This window comes from Mustela erminea, chromosome 9 (assembly GCF_009829155.1).
Source record: "Mustela erminea isolate mMusErm1 chromosome 9, mMusErm1.Pri, whole genome shotgun sequence".
NCBI lineage: Eukaryota > Metazoa > Chordata > Mammalia > Carnivora > Mustelidae > Mustela > Mustela erminea.
In genome coordinates, this window is record NC_045622.1 from 111,530,552 (window position 1) to 111,547,319 (window position 16,768).

Below are 16,768 nucleotides of genomic sequence, written 5' to 3' on the forward strand. Positions count from 1 at the left end.
TTCATCACCTTCGACGTTCAGAAATGTCATTAGAGGGACGCCTGGGTAGCTCAGTTGGTTAAGCAGCTGCCTTTGGCTCAGGTCATGATCCCAGTGTCCTGGGATCGAGTCCCACATCGGGCTCCTTGCTCCGCAGGGAGCCTGCTTCTCCCTCTGACTCTGCCTTCCACTCTGTCTGCCTATGCTTGCTCTCGCTCGCTCTCTCTCTGACAAATAAATAAATAAAATCTTTAAAAAAAAAAAAAAAAGAAATGTCATTAGATGGCCTCTGCATGGGGGGCTCTCCCAGGGCTCTGTCTGCAGAAACCTTGTCCTCAGTGGGGGAGCTGCTCCTCTACTGTTTGTGGTCCTTCCGCTCCTCTGGTGCACACCCTCTGCACCCCATGAGGTGTGTGCACAGATTTGAACTCCCCGTCATTGTCTATATGACCTTCATCAAGTTAATTAGCTTCTTTTAGCTCCAGTTCCTGAATCATGAAATTGACTTTCATAAACTAATCTCACAGCCAGGCGCGTGAGGATTGAAGCCACCAAAGGACGCCAAGCCCCTTGCATCCCGCATGCCCCAACTGCCGCCCTCCCCAACCAGAGCATCTGCCCTGTCCTTCCTGTGTGGGATGGTGCCTCCTGGTCCCTGAGGTGGTTTGGAGCTATGTGACTCGTTCTGCCCAATTAACTGAGCAGATGTGCCCCGTGTCCCTGTCTGGCTGGAGCATTTCGTGGCCCATGGAAGGCCCACCAGGGCACTCTTATGCTCACCCACAGTAAATGACAATGTTCCAGACAGTGTCTGCTCTGCCGGCTGGATTCCGGAGTGAGGATGATGCTGGAGAGAGCCCTGCTGGCCATCAGTGGACATGCAGCGTGAGGGGGAACAGGCTTTGGGTTATGGCACTGAGCCTGGGGGATAGTCATTACTGTCACACACTTAGCTGTGCTGACCGGTCTCCAGGGGGTCCCCAGAAATGCCCTCCCCTTCACCACCCTGTGTTAGCGGAGTCAGTGCCCCAAGATGTTGCAAGCCTTGCCCAGACAGAGAGCGTCTGTCCTTTATTGACCACTTCTACGGAAGTCTGGCGAGGAAGGGCCCCCCCACGTTCAAGTTGGTTCTGAGCTCTGATCAGTTCAACCAAGCTGGGGCTCAGCCTGGGCTTGGCATCGATGGGGCAAGTGATGGGATACACAAAGCCACAAATTAGAAGGTTCTCCTCCTGACGATAGAGGCACCGATGTCCTTGTACTCCTTGCTGGTGACCCACATGTCCTTGAAGGTGGACAGCGAGCACAGGATGGAGCCGCCCAGCCAGGCGCTGTGTATGGAAGAGGGGCAGCTGGACACCTGGACAGGGCAGAGGACGAGGGGTTGGGGGAGAGCGAGGGGAGGGGGGATGGAAGGGTGGGGGGAGGGGAGAGAGGGGAAGAAGCCAGAATCAAAATACTACTCCAAATCTGGGGCAAAAAACTGCAGCCCTGAGCGAACCTAGTGGGTGGTCATTTCTTCCCTCCCTGCAAATACCGGTTATGCCAATTCTCGAGGACGCTGGTCGGTCCCCACATGTCTGCCTGTGGTTTAAACTACAGGATAAAAGAGGCAAGAGCAGAAAGGACTGACCCTTGGCTCTCAGACTCACTCCAAATCACATGACACATCTTCAACTTATTCAAAGTCGATGTGGAAGGCATACGTGTTTTGCAGGAAAATTAGAAAATACAGAGGAGCACAACAAAACCCACAGGAAAGCTAAGAACCTGGAGATCCCTGTCGCTTCATACTCAGGCTCGGCGAGGACTGACGCCTTTGATTCTGGGAGAGCAGGATCCGACCCAAGCCCAGAGCCCTCTGTGCTGGGAGGAGCCACACATCACCACGCCCGTCCCCAGGTGGGACCCCTGAGGCTCCAGGCTAAATCCACCTGCTCAGGGACAGACAGGTGCCGTCCTCCTGCGTTCACAGACTTTCCCAAAGGCATGTAGACACCCCACACCCGAACAGCCTTATTCTAAAACAGCAAGGCAAACACCTGGCTGCAGAGTCAGTGGGGAAAAGGGACTTGGAGCAAGGATTTGGAAAGCCCAGGGTCTGGCTAGAGGATGGCTTGACGGAGGACAAGGTATCAGGTTCGGTTACTCTCGCTCTGTCGCACCACAGGACCCTGCCTAGCTGGGAGGCATTTGTTGCTAGTGGTTAGGAAAAGAAATATTGCAGACATTTTAAAGGGAAAAAAAAAAAAAAAAAGGAAGTGTCAGAAGGGGGGGAAAGAGCACGTTCAGTGTCAGGCATTGGGTAGAGGAGAGAGCCAGTCCCCGGCACCCGGAGTCCCCATCTGTCTTTGCTGCTACCAATAGGCTGTCACCTGTAAGAGTCACCTACTCCATCTGTGTCTTCTCTGGACACACACACAAAAGCAAACAAAGCCTGCCCAAAACTGGGGGTGGTTTATGCATTTGGAAGAACGCAACCCAACCAACAGGAAAATGCCCAAAGGGTTGAGATAAGCAATAATATGCTTAAAAATAGAGGAGAGAGAGAGAGAGAAGAAAAAGAGGAAAAAAACCACAAACAGCTGGGAAACATTTGCAGAACGAGTCACCTTCAGTAGTCATTACAGAAATAAGTAAGAACAATGATTTGCTTTCCATCCCTTCTGTTGGGATGAGTCTCTCAAAAACCGTGGCGTCATGCAAAACAGGGGGCGGAGACAGGGAGGACCAGGTGTCCAGTTAGGCAAGGAATAAGTCACGAGGTGAGGATGGCTGGGTGCAGAGTCAGTACCCCTGGGGTAGGGCTGCATGGCAGCAGGGGCAGCCATGCCTATAGGGATCATAACATTGACACAATGTAACAGCAAACACAAGAGACAGACTTTCAGCATCACTGGGTCAACATGGCGTGTGGGTCAACTATCCTTCCATTTCCAAAAAGGCAAAGTAAATAAATAAATAAAGAGCAGCCCTCTGTCCCCATGCCAGGATGAGCAGACACGGGTGTGCCGCTGTCTGTCTTGTGCCGACCAGCCCAGAGCCCAGCTACTCCGTAGGTTCCAACAGGCTTTTGCTGTGCACACATTTCTGGCTCAGGAAATCCACATCTAGAAGTGGATCCTAAGGGAAAAGCCATTCAAAAGAAATAAGGGGAAATCACGACTGAGGTTTTATCCCAAGCATGTCGTTCGAGCAGGATCCTGGTTGCTGGGAGGTTTGATGATTTTCCAAGTTGGCCTCGTGGGAACCAGCTCTTCTCTGAAGGAGGATGAGCTCCTTTTAGGGACGGAGTTTTTCTCTCCTTCAGAGGGAGGGTTTCACGTGCTCTACCTCCCGACCCTTCCACGGAGAGTGCAGATGCGGGGGAACGAGGCTGTGGCGGAGCTGAGTCTCAACCCAGTGAAGGGGGCCCGTTGCACCTTCCAGCCTCATGCCGAGAAGTTTGGGGGGTACTGGGAGGGGTTCCTGAGGACTCAGAAGAGGGGTGGATGGAAGAGCTTGGTCCACAGCTCAGCCCAGCTGTAGGGGAAGGGGAGCGGTCAAATTCCCACAGCAGAGGGGGTCAGGTCGCTTTGCACAAAGGCAGGCTGTGACTCTCCCTTTCCTTCTGTTCTGGGCTGAGCCATACTTGACATTTGCATTCAGTGAAGGCTCGCTGTGGGCAACAGCCCCGAGTGCTCTCAAGAGCCAAGAGAAGGGCAGTGACCAGCACACGACGGGTGCAGGACCCGCACAGGGAGGCCGAGGGGTGAACGGTGGAGACGTCGCCTGCAAAGGAGTGAGGGGGCTGCGGGCTTCGGGGGTGACGAGGCAGGCCTGCGGTAGGTTGCCGAGATCACGGACGTCTTTGCAGCCTACGCTCAGGTGAGGCACACCGCACACTCAGTGGGGCACACTGCTCTCACAGCAGCGCGGGCGGCAGCGAGCTTTCGGGCGGGGGCTGCCGGTGTGGAGGAAGGAGCGTGGGCCGTGGTTTCCCCTGCGCGGCTGCGTCCTACGCTATCCGCACAAGGGGCCCGAGACCGTGCAAGAAAGAGAGCTTGCTCCTGTCCACCTGTTCCAGCGGGAGAGTCTGCTTTCCTCGGGGTTCCCGATTCTTGTCCGTCATTCCAGTGACTGCCTGCCCCGGGGGGACGGAGGGACAGACGCCACCGGAACGAGGATGGCTGCTCTGGGCTTGCTCTCACGGTGCGCCCCGGTCCACCGAGTCAGGCTGGGGCGGAGGAGGAAGGGAGAGGATGCCAGAGAGCAGGTGCGGCTCGGGCAGGGCTGAGCCAGAAAGTTCTCCTGGAGAGGGCCGTGCCTGCGAGCAGATCTGAAATCCCGGCTGGCAGGGATGGGAAGCTCAGGGAAGGGGATTCAGTCCGTCCACACGTCCTGCCTCTGGACCCTGGGGGGAGGGTGTTGCAGAGTGTCCTGTGGAGTCCGGGGAAATGGTGTCGATGGGTCTGAAGGGACAGAAGTTCCGGCACAGCGGCTCAGCCCCTGCCCCCCGGCTGCTGCGCGCCCGTACCGGCCCCCCCAGGGAGGATGCAAGAGGGCCGTGAGCACCGGCCACAGGGCACGAGGGAGCTGCCGTCTCCCTGCCAGGGGCTCCCACGAGCCCGCCGCAGAAGCACCCAGGAAGGGCACCCATGCGGCTGGTCCAGGGGCCCGAGGCCCAGCTCTGAGATGAGCCACTGTGTGCGGCAGAGGCTGTGAGGCCAGAAGTGAGCAAAGAGCAAAGCTGGAGGACAGCTGCGGGCAGGGCGGCCCTTGGCCCAGGGTCGCTGACGGGGGAGAGGCCATTATCGAGCCCACAGTGCCTGGGCGACTCGGTCCCTCCAGCCCCGGCCAGCCAGGCAGGGCTTGTGCCAGAGCGGATTCGGTCCAGTTATGGGGACAGAGGGGAAGGTACGCTCTTCACTGTGCGAACGGGGCCGGAAATTCTAAACCTGGGACCCAGACTTTGCTTACATGTTCTCTGCCACCACCCTGAGCTACTTTCCTAAAGAGAAAAAAAGAAAAAAGAAAAGCAGTTTTGGAAAATGGGGTTGGGAAGAACTCCGTCTGAAAATCCTGCACGCTGTGGGATTCACGCCCACGACATTCCGGAGAAAGCGCGGCGAGGGGACAGCGAGGGACCGGGGGACCCCAGCGCCCGGCTGGGGTGACCGCGCAGACATGGTCCTGGTCTCGGGGCACGGAGGGACTCGGGGTCATCGTGTCACCGTGGACACCTGCCGTCACACGTCCCTCACACCTGCGGGGTGTACAGTCCGAGAGGAGCCTTCCGCCGGCTGCGGACCCCAGCTGGCCGTGACGCGTGGCTGTCGGCTCGCCGGCTGTGACAAACTAACTCGGGCGAGAGGCGTGTAGCCGCGGAGACGGTGCATGCCGCGGGCGGGGGTGGGAGCTACATGGGAACACCTTCTACTCCATTTACCTGCAAACCTAACACTTCCCTAAAAAATACAGGCCGTTAATTTAAAACAAAACACATAGATAACAATTCACACGGGAGGACGGGGCGGGAAGCCCGTGCAGGGGCAGAGCCGGGCGGGGTCCCTGCTTTCCTCCCGCAGGTGACCAGCTTTAAGGCAAGACTCTGGGCCTTTTGCGCCCGCCCTGAGAGCTCGTCTGTGTCTGCACCGTCACCTCCCTCCCCTCCGCCTTGGCCACCTGAGCCGGTCCTCCGGGTCTACGTCCCTCCCTGGGGTCTCCCTGGCCTTAGAGCCCCTCGCGGGAACACGGGCCCACCTTGCAGCTGCACCTGCCGGCCCGCCCCGCCCCCACGGTCAGCCCGGAGGCCACCCAGCCACCCTCACGCAGCATCTCAGCTCTCAGCCCCCCACGCCCTGCGGACCCCTCTTTCTGGAAGCAGAGCCCTGGGCCGCCCCCGGGGCCGCTCCCTCGGCCCGACAGAGCTGGCTCAGATATCCCCGTGTCTCCCCTGCGCCTTCAAGCATCTCGGGGAGACCCACTCTGACCCCTCGCCCTTCCTCCCCTCGCGGCCCCCCAGCCCGCGGCTGACAGCCTCTCCTAACACACTCACTTCCCAGCGTGTTGACTGGTCCTGCTTACGGCTCCCTCCCCCGACTGGAATGGAAGCCACGGATTCTCCTGACTTCGGTTCACGGATCCCTCCCCAAGCCCCCGCCCGCGTGCCAGGCACACCAGGAACACTGGGATTCTAGAAATATCTGTGGCCTGAACCCAGGAAGTCTCCAAAGGGAGGGTCGGTGGGGGTGGGGGGGGGCACCGTACCTTCACGTTGATGGTGGGGGAGACCAGGGCGGCTATTTCCCTCTGCAGCCGGAAGCGCAGGCCGGGACAGCAGCCGGTGCCGCCGGACAGAACCATGTGGCCGAAGAGAATCTTCCAGAGGGCAGGGCTGCAGGAGCTGACACTCCGGAAGGCCTTCATGTGGATGCCCAGGCTGTTTCTCCCTGCAGTGACAGTGGGGGCAGGAGGGGGAAGCAGAGGCGTGGGGACCGGGCGCCCAGCCCGCAGCACCCTCCGGCTCATTCCTCCGTGGCTCCAGGAAGGGGCAGACTGAGCTGGGGGTGGGGGGTGGGGCGGACACCAGCACCGTGACCCCAGGGCCCTAACGGATTTCAACAACATGGCACAACCCTGGGCCTCAACAGCCAGCAGCTGGGTAACTAAGTATCCGTTCTCTGCTGTCCTCGGACATGGTGTGCATCCGAATGCGACTGGCGGTTATTACTTTTAATGCCATGCTATCGATTACTTTAGGAATGGATGTCCTTGCTCAGGTGGCCTGAAGAATTATACTGATTCCTCCTTTTCTTAAAAAAAAAATTAACTTTTTAGTGAGGTATAATTGGCACCAACATTGTATTAGTTTCAGGCTTACAGCAGAAGGACCTGATGTTTGTGTCTGTTGCGGAATGATGGCCACAACGTGTCGACTTAACACCCTTTCCAGACTCATCATTAGTCCATATATGCAAACACAGCTCTGACAGCAGCAGCCCTGAGAGACAGAGGCAGGGTGTCTTGATTTCCTCGTGTGGGATAGCGCCTACCTACTGTGCAGCTTCGGGGTGAAGTCTGCAATGGTGGGTCTTCTGGAATCATCCAGGACGTGGCAGGTCCAGCGAGCACGAGCTCAGGCTACAAACACTCCACTCTTGTCAAGGTGTCAGCTGTGTCTCTGCTCACTGAGGTCGACCCAGACTCGGGCGGGGGGCGGGGGATGTGAATTCACACCGTGGGGGAGGGACTCCCTTCAGTGTCGGTTGCATGGGTCCACTTAATGTTTTGGGGGCACGTGCCATGTTTGAAGCCTCTGTCCCCTGCATAGTCCAACGGGAAAAGCAGGGGCGCTTTTCACCTGCTCACCCACACTAGGTGTAAAAGTCATGTCCTTACAAGGCACGCATCCCAAGGAAGTGGCGTAGTCCTTTTATTCCCCCTGTCTCTTATAAAATGTCAGCAATTATTTAAAAAAATTGATTCCAAGAAATATTTGGTTTTCCGTGACAACCTGGAAATCTTCCCAGTCAATGGGGATTTTCTAATCCATCACTTTTCCCCCGTCCTGGCCTGCCTGCCGGGGAACTTAGCCAACTGAGTTCTCGTTTAATCCGTCCAGGTCAGTGCGGCGGCTTTCCCAGGCTGGCCGTCGTAAACAAGCTGCAGAGAAGGGGAAGCGCGCATCCACAAAGGACTACGACTCAGACATAAAAAGGAGAGAAATCTTGCTATTGGCAGCAACACGGATGCAGCTAGAAGGTGTAAGACGAAGTGAAATAAATCAGAGAAAGACACATATCCTGTGATTTCACATGAATGAGCAATTTAAGAAACAAAACAGATGAACAAAGGGAGGGGAAAAAAAAAAACCAGAGAGACAACCCAAGAAACAGACCCTTAGCTGCGGAGAACTCGCGGATGGTCCGCAGAGGGGAGGTGAGCGGGGGACGGGGAAGCGGGAGGTGAGGACGAAGGGGTGCGCCTGTCGTCAGGAGCACCAGCGGATGTCTAGCATCACCGGGTCAGCGTATTGTACGCCTAAAACTAACACAACAACCCTGCATGTTCACTATACCAGAATTTTAAAAAAAATCCCTCCATCAGCCAAACGTGTGAAGGTCCCTTCCAGATCTATGGTTTCAGCTCTCCGGATCTGTCTCCATTTATATGTTTCAAATTATTTTGTGAGTAGGGGGGAGTAGGACTAACACGTAACGGAAGACACGTGCAGTCCCGCGTAGGACCCAGGGACACCTGACAACTGTTCGGTGTTCTGCACTGGGTTTCCTCGTCTCTAACAGAACGGTGTCAGATGTGAGGGGACGGAGGCCTCCAGCCCACGAACAGGGGCCGCCGAAGTCACAGGCACGCGCACATGCTTAGTAAGTGACCGCGGAGGTCCCAGCACTTCTGAGAGGGGCTCCACCTTGTACTCGGAGCAGCGGTCGCTCCTGGCTGCTGGGCTGCGTCCCCCTTCCGGTGGCCCCGCAGTCCGCGTCTGGGCTCACCCGGGTCCCTTCTTTCCACTCACCCATGAGGTCTGCCTGGAAAAGCCCTTCGGGGCAGAGGAACTTCTCCGGCCCCAGGGTGATCTCCTGGCCGTCGGGCAGCTGAAACTTCCGCGCGTAGGAAGGAGAGCTGGCTTCCATTTTTTCCTTCTTGAAGTCCGAAGCCACGTAGCAGCATTTTTCTTTTATGTCCCGGATGTACTCCCAGTCACCTATGGGGGACAGGAAAGGGCGTGACCAGGATGGTTCGCAGGAGCATTCTGTCCCCCAGGGAGCATCTTCCTGGAGACTCGGCTCCTCCGGGTGGGGACGCGGCGCCAGCGTCGGAGCTCATTCCCGTGTCTGTCTCAGACCCCAGCCGCTCTTGGTCTGTACCGTGTGCTGGGGCCCAGGCCTGTGGACGAGAATGGTGGATCAGAGGGTCCTCAAGTGTGACACCAGCATTTGGGAAACATCAGCATCCTACGTTGATTTCTACCATGTAGGGTGTGTGTTTTTAGGGCGTTGGAAAATCAAACCCAGTCTTGGCATCTGTTGAAGTACCGGCCGTTGTGGGCGCGCCCATGCCGACCTGCTGGGAAGGTCGGCTGCAAACAGCGCCCAGCCGCCCCCTCCTGTGGACAACCGCCCAAGCCGGCCAGGCCCCCTGACTCGGAAACATCTGGAAGGTCACACCCTCCCACCTTCTGGCTGGCTGACCATGAGTTTTAGAGCCTGCGATGTCTTTCCGTGTTACGGTTTTCTATTTTGCCTACCGCTACTTTTGAATTTGGATCAGAGCTCCCAGCACCTGCCTGCCTAGAAATCCCCCCCGATTCTTCAGCCCACTGACACCCGGCGTTGGCCCCCACCTTTCCCCCTCAACCGGCCGTCTGCGCCTGTCCTGCCTTCCTTCTTCCAGAACCTGCCGCTCTCCTCAGGTCTTCCTCGGCTTCTTTCCCTCCAGAAGCTGGTGCTGCTGGCCGCTCCCCTCTCCCTCCCTGGCTTCTGGGACCTTGCACTCTCCTGGCCGGTCCCTCCTCTCACCTACTCTGGGCTTTGGTGAGACGAACCTAGGTTGAAATCCTGCCTCTGCCATTTACCAAGCTTGGTTTTATGCAAGTTCACTCTCTTGTTAGCCTTCCTTTTCCTCATCTCTAAGATTGGGATGAATCTCCTCTCCCAGGATGGCCGTGCAGACGGGATGAGACAATGCACATAGGATCTTGGTAAGTGTGAGCTGTCCACAACGTGCTTGCCTTCGTCCTGGCTGATCCTTCTCACTTCCCCTTGCTTTCTTCTAATCGCTGCTGTTCTGAAGCGTTCCATACTTTGTGTGGCTTTGGACACAGACCTCTGGCCTGGGAAGACCACTGCAGGCTTGTGGGGAACGGGTGTCACGCAAGTTATACGTCTGGGAACCTAGCGCAGGAAGCGGGTGAAAAGTGGAACAGACGCATCCTCATCTGGAGTCCTTGGGTTCATCTCCCAGGGGATGCACCTGCTAGTCATGTGATGTTGAAGTCACCTACTTCTTCTAAGCCTCTTCCTCTTGTAGTGGAGATAACTAATCCCCCTCCTGGTGTCAGAGCATGAAGCAATGACAGGTAGTATGTGAAGTGTTTGTTCAGCCAAGTGTCTTGCACAAAGTAAGAACTGTGTAAAGCTTAACCAGTCATCATCATCATTATGTCACCATCAACATCGTCACCCTCATCACCACCATCACCGCCATCACCATCACCGCCACCACCACCATTATCACCACATCCTCACCCTCATGACCACCAGTATCACCACCGTCACCATCAACACCATCATCACCATCACCACTATCACCATCACAATCACTAAATGGAGTTGTTTGTAAAACTTGAACCATGGTTAAGTAGCTTTAGCTTTGCAAGTTGAGGGCTACAGGTTAAGTAAGCCAAGCGGGCAATATTACACCCCAGGGACCCGTTCACCTGGCCAAGAAGAGCAACGCCCTACCTCTGCTCACCAGCGAGTGCCCACTGTCTGTCAATAGTTGCAGGAGGTACAATGTTAGGTCTTGGCCCGCTATGTCCATCTGGATGGTCGACTGATGCAGGGGACAGCCATCAATGATGGGCACAAAGTATGTCATTCCTTCTCCAGATTCAATAGTTGTTCCTAGACAAGAGAACACACCCGCATTATAATGCAGGGTTCATGACATCTCTTGTCGATTGTCAAGCCTGCAGGAAGAGAGGGTAAAGGGGGAATCATTGGAGGGAAAGCAAAGGGCCTAGGGAGAAAACTTTCTTCTGTTGGGCAGTGTGCAAGGATAAAGCTTATCCAGACCAGACCAGGGACCAGCTGTTTTGGACAGAAAACCTGCAAATATTCTTCTTAAACTAGACATATAGACATCAGCAGCAGTTGCCAAAGGGTAAGAGGAAGAAGAATGTTCCGCTCTTAACAGCCTTTTCCCTAAAAATCTGGGTATCGATGCAGGAGCTGGGACTCTCCGGGTGGCACCTGGGTCACAGAAGAGTCTGGATGCAGTGGGAGGGGCACATGTCTCGGTCAGCAAAGCAAACTACACCTCTCTGTGCTAGTCCAAAAGCGATGCGGTCATGGAAACCCAGGCTTCACTTTGTGGGAAATGGTGACTCGCGGCGCCACCCAGAGCGGATCAGGGGTCTGGCTGGCTGACCTCTTTCCCGTGCTGGATCTGGTAACCAAGGATTTCACATTTAAAATGAAGCAAAAATGAGTCAAGGAGACTTCCTCATCTAGCTAAGGGAGGGAACAAAGAGTGGGTCCCCCCCATACACACCTAAAACAGAAATACAGGAAACAATAGTTTTCAAGATACTGGGCACCAAACAACAAAGGATGGTCTCAGCGGTCCCGAGAGACAGGACATCACAAGGAGAGAACATGGCAGACCAAGATCCCTCGTAAACACAGAGACAAAACTCAAAAAATTTTAGCAGATATACGCAAAGGATAACATGTCATGACCAAATTGGTTTTATCTCAGGACCGCAAGGTTGTTTTAATATTCAAAAATCAATTAATGTAATTCACCATGTAAAGAAAGAAAAGGGAATGTTCCACATGATCTGATCAGCAGAGGCAGAAAAACATCATTTGACAAAATCCAACCTCCAATCATGATTTAAAAAGAAAAACACTCTCATCAAACTAGGAACACAGGGTAACTTCCTCCAACTGATAGTGGACATCAGTGAAAAACCTACAGCTGTCAATGTTCTCAGTCTTTCAGTGAGAATGAATGACTTCCGTCTGAGGTCAGGAACAAGACAAGGATGTCTGCTCCCACCGCTTTGATTCAGTGTTGCAGTGGAGATTCTCGCCAGAGCAATGGGGCAAGAAACACACACGCACACGCACACACACACACACACACGCACACGCACTAAAAGGCACCCAGTTTGGAAGTAAAGAAGTAAAATTACAGACGGCATGGTTGCCTAAGCAGAAAATCCTACCAGCACTAGTAAATGAGTTTAGTCAGGGTGCCAGGATACAATATCAGTATACAAAAGCCGATTATACTTCTATATACTTGGGCTGAACAATTAGAAATTGAAATAAAGTTACCATTTATAATAGAATCAAATTTATGAAATACTTAGAACAAATCCAACGAATGATTTCTACAACTTTTACACTGTGAGCACAAACTACTGCCAAGAGAAATTAAGAAAACTTGGGAGTTTTATCATAATTTATTACTCAGGAGACACAATGTTGTTAAGATGTCAGTTTTCCCCAGGCTGATTTATAAATTCAGTGAAATTCTGATCAAAACCCAAAGATACTTTTTTGGTAGAAATTGACAAAATGATTCTGAAATTTATATTTAGGAACCTGGAATGGTCAAAATGTTATTTTAAAAAAAGAGAGACAAAAGGTATAACACTATTATCTTGTTTTAAGACTTATTAAGCTCCAGTAATCAAGACAATGTGGTATCAACCTACGGGTAGACAAATCAATCAATGGGACAGAACAGAGTATAGAACTAGACCCACATGTATATGGACAACTGATTTTCCCCAAAATGCATGGAGATAATTCAGCGAAGAATGCAGGGTCTTTTCAACAAATAGTGTGGGAACAACCGGACATCTATGTGCACCAGAAAAACACTCGATTCATACCATATTCCATATACACATCTGTATTCCACACTGAGAGAAATCATAGCAGAAAAGCTTTGGGTTCAGCGTGTGTTTCTTAGATATTATACCAAAAGCATAATACACACACACACACACACACAAAGGGGTAAATCGGACTTTAGTGACATTAAAAACTTCTACTCTTCAAAGCACATGCTGAAGAAAATGAAAAGCCAAGCCAGAGACCAGGGGCAAGTCTTTGTAAAACATATACCTGGTGAGGGACTTGTACTGGGAATACACAAAGAATTCTCAAAACTCAAGGATGAACAGAACAGCTCAGGGGCCTCTGGGTCGTTCAGCGGGTTGAGCATCCGACTCTTGATTTCAGCTCAGGTCAGTCCTGGGACTGAGCATCGAGCCCTGCACTGAGCACGGAGTCTGTTGTCCCCTCCCCCGCCCACGGGCGCTCGTTCTCTTGCTCTCAAATAAATAAGGAAATAAAATCCTAAAAACAAAAACAAAGATGAAGAACTTGTGAAAATCTGGCAAAACATTTGAACAGACACTGCACCAAGGGAGACAAGGGGGTGGCAAATGAGCACCCAAAGGCACGTTCCCTGCCCCTGCTTGTCAGGGACCTCCAGGTCAAAAGCCCAGCGAGATGCCCTGTGTACCTGCTAGAAAGGCTGCCACGAAGAAGACTGGCCACGCCTCGCTCACGAGGCTAGCGGAACGCAAGCCGAGTGTGCAGTCATGCTGGGAGCTAGCTTGGTGGATTTTTTAAAAAGTTCAAATACTCCTCCATTCTGACCCAATCATTTGGCTTCTAGGTATTTTTACCTAAGTGAAATGAAAGCGTATGTCCATGCTAAGACTTGTAGGCAAATATCCACAGCAGCGCTATTTATAGCAACTCCCAACTGGAAAGAACCGAAATGTCCATCCGTAGGTAAATGAATCTACAAAGTACAGGGCATTCACACAATGGTATATTGCTTGGCGATTCAAAAAAATGCACCATTGATATAAATGGCAGCACAAATGAATCTCCAAAGAATTATTTCGGGGAGGGGGAAGCCATAGACGAAAGAGAACATACCCCACAGCATTTGTACAAAATTCCAGAATTTGCAGACTCGTGTGAGGACAGATTGGAGCGGGGCAGCGTGGGGAGTGGGGGAAACGTCTAGGAGCGTCAAATACTTTTGTTATCTTGACTGATCTGACGGCAGCATGAGTGTGTCCACACGTCGAAAGTTCTCACATTGCGTGCCTTGGTCACTCGGACTTAGCTGCACACCGAGGACACCTCGATGAAGCTGTTCCGGAACAATGTGAAATGACTGGAAACAAAAGGCTTCTCCAGGAGGAAGGGAGGGCCGTTGGGAGGAGGGCCGCGCACGGTGTGTCTTGCGGACCCTTCTCTTTATTTATTATTTGGCAGGGAGGAAGGGGACAGGCGTGGGCTTCAAGAGGGCCACTCACCGGAGGTCTGGCCGGAGGCATAGAGGGACAGGACTCCTTGGTTGGCTAAGTGCAGGGCGGGCACGTTGAAGGTCTCAAACAGGATCTGTGGAGAAGGAACGGGAAGCAGTGGCGGTCAGGCCAGTGTACGGAAGAGCTGGTGAGTCTTCCCCTGGTTCTAGGACACTCGGAGCCCCTCTGCAGGGGCACCTGGCTCCCCCAGAGAGCCAGACACGGAGTCAGGGCACAGACCGGCCTTCATCCCAGCCTGGCGCAGGAGCTCTGGGGCGCTGTTTCCCATTCTGTAATGTGGGCTTGCACCCTTCCCAGGGACCCTACGGGGCAGACCTAACAGACTGTCACGGGACTGAGGGGCTTCCAGCGTCTTCTGGGCCACCATGTCATCACGATGCGGACGATGCTGAACTCCCAGTGCCTCTATGGAGTCCACATTGCCCCCTCCTGGCTTCTGTTCTTTCTGCTCTTAGACAATAAGCAGACGTTACACGAATCCCAACACTTAGACATGGGATGATTTACGTGTTTTATGATACAGACCGCAAGCTCTCCGTTACTGTGTGTTACCTGCGCACCAGATGCTTAGTCCACACACAGCTTGGTCCAGAACGCTGTCCTAGGTACTGACTGCGCACGGGGCCGAGGGCGCGGGCGGGGGGGACACATCCTTGCTTCGGCTGCCCAAGGCGTCCCCCTTATGTATGGATGTTGTCCGTACACACGGGAGACCAGGGGACAAGAATGTTAGGGAGGAGGTGGCAGGGGTGGTAGGCAGGGCACTGCCTCCGTGAGGTTGGCTGATGAGGGAATGATTCTCCGCAAGGTGGGGACACTGGGGTCTAGAAGACTTCAAAGTTCTTCTTCTTCTCCTTCTTTTTTTTTTTTTTTTGATTTGATTTATTTATTTGACAGAGACAGAGAGAGAGATCACAAGCAGGCAGAGAGGCAGCAGAGAGAGAGGGGGAAGCAGGCTCCCCGCTGAGCAGAGAGCCCGATGCGGGGCTCGATCCCAGGACCCTGAGATCATGACCTGAGCCGAAGGCAGAGGCTTAACCCACTGAGCCACCCAGGCGCCCCTCAAGGTTCTTTTGATGGGGACCAACACACAGTCCCTCGGACAACTGAACAGCAAACAGTGTCAGGCACAGCTCCAAGCCTGTCAGGCGGGGCCACCAAAGGGTCACACGTCGGGACAAGGTGTCAGCCAGCTGGAGCTGTCAGGGCGATCTGATGGACAGCCAGCGGGGTGCTTAGCTGGGTTTGGAGGGATCCCTGTGGATTGGCTCTTGGGCCTCATTGTTCGGTACCCAGTTCTGGGGCAAGTAGGGCAGGTCTACCATGGTCCTGGACGGGGACAGGACCAGCAGGGAAGGGGTCGGGGTGTGGGATGCTGAAGAAGTGAACCAGCTGCCCTCTAGCAAAGACCCCGAAGCCCAGGAAAGACAGCATCTCAGACAATATTGCACGGAGCTGGTCTACCCCTGGGTGTGCGACTCGCTGCTGGGGTCACTGAGCTCATGTCTGGGGGTAGCTGCCTGTGCGGGCTTGGGGGTTTACCCACGAGAAGCAAAAACACGTGTTCATGCAGAGACTGATTCCCGCCTATTCACACCGGCCTGAGGCCAGAGGTCACAGAGCTTGGAAGGGCCTTCGGGGATCCCGCGGTCAGACTTCCGTCTTACAGATGAGAGCACTGAGACAGCATCTACTGCATGCTCGAGGGACACAGAGCACGGTGACACACACTCCAGGGCATCGACTCATCTACCATCCTTCTGATGAATTAAGACACCACAGGGAGGAATCCGCCCAAGGTCACACAGGCTGGGAGAGTGGAGGCCAGAATCCGGCTCCTCCCTGTACCCCGGGCTGCTCCGTCCCGGCTCCTCGGCTGGGACTCGCCCCAGACCTCCCGCTAATGCAGATTTACTCCCGGAGAAGCCTGCCCTGCCCTTCTCAGTCTGCGGGAGGCTGCCTTCCATCCCACCTTTCCAGATCATTCTCTGCCCTGGGCTGTAGTCAGAGGCTCCCCTGCCCTGGGCGATGTCCCTGCTCCCTCCCTGCTGCTCCCTCCAAGGCCACAGCTCCTGGCAGAGGCCCTCTCGGGGCTCCGAACCATTCGTGGCTCTGCCAAGTTTAGGGGACAACGGCTCCTCATTCCTGGCCCAGAACTCTGCACAAGCTCCCGTCGCTGTGTTAAAACTTACGCTCGCCTTTGTATGTAATCTCTTCGATAAAGTCTCCCCAGAACGGCCCCATGTGAGGGTCCCTCTGCTTTCCTACTGGGATCTTGATGTAATTAGGGGGTGAATTCAGAGAGAGTGAGGGCAGAAAGGCAGGCAGGCAGTGGGCCCAGGGGAGGTGAGGAAGGGCCGGAGACAGGCTGTGGGCCGTGCGGTATTTCGTGCGAGGTGAATTTTAGGTGTCAGTTTGACGGAGGCCTGGGGATCCCAGACATGCGGCCGGTCGTCATTCTGAGGGTGTCTATGAGGGTGTTTGGGAGTAATATTAGCATTTAGATGGACAGATTGCATCACGCCAGTTACTCTCCCCGGGGTGGGTGGGTCTCATCCAATCAGTTGAAGATCAGAGTAGACCAGAGGGCTCCAGCCTGCTGACTCCCCATGCACATCCTGGGGCTTGTCAGTCTCCATAACCACACGAACCAATGCCGTAGACCACGTCTCTTTCTATGTCTGTGTGTGTGCGTGTGTG

The 16,768-nt window shown here is 54.2% G+C and overlaps 1 protein-coding gene across 5 annotated transcripts in view; it reads right to left on the minus strand.

Annotated features, from left to right (window-relative positions):
* Positions 1-901: 901 nt before the first annotated feature.
* Positions 902-16,768, minus strand: part of LOC116598777 (actin-85C-like) — a 33,031-nt gene continuing 17,164 nt past the window's right edge. For 3 of the 5 annotated variants that reach the window (XM_032358099.1, XM_032358097.1, XM_032358098.1), the window contains 5 exons: positions 14,057-14,141; positions 10,443-10,604; positions 8,495-8,683; positions 6,229-6,410; positions 906-1,339 (listed from right to left, as the gene is read on the minus strand). In XM_032358099.1, coding sequence (XP_032213990.1) covers positions 1,196-1,339; positions 6,229-6,410; positions 8,495-8,683; positions 10,443-10,604; positions 14,057-14,141 — 762 coding nt within the window. In that variant the 3' untranslated portion in view covers positions 906-1,195. Of the gene's footprint in view, positions 1,340-6,228; positions 6,411-8,494; positions 8,684-10,442; positions 10,605-14,056; positions 14,142-16,768 lie in introns of all 5 variants that reach the window. The other 2 variants (XM_032358100.1, XM_032358101.1) reach the window with 2 other exon arrangements.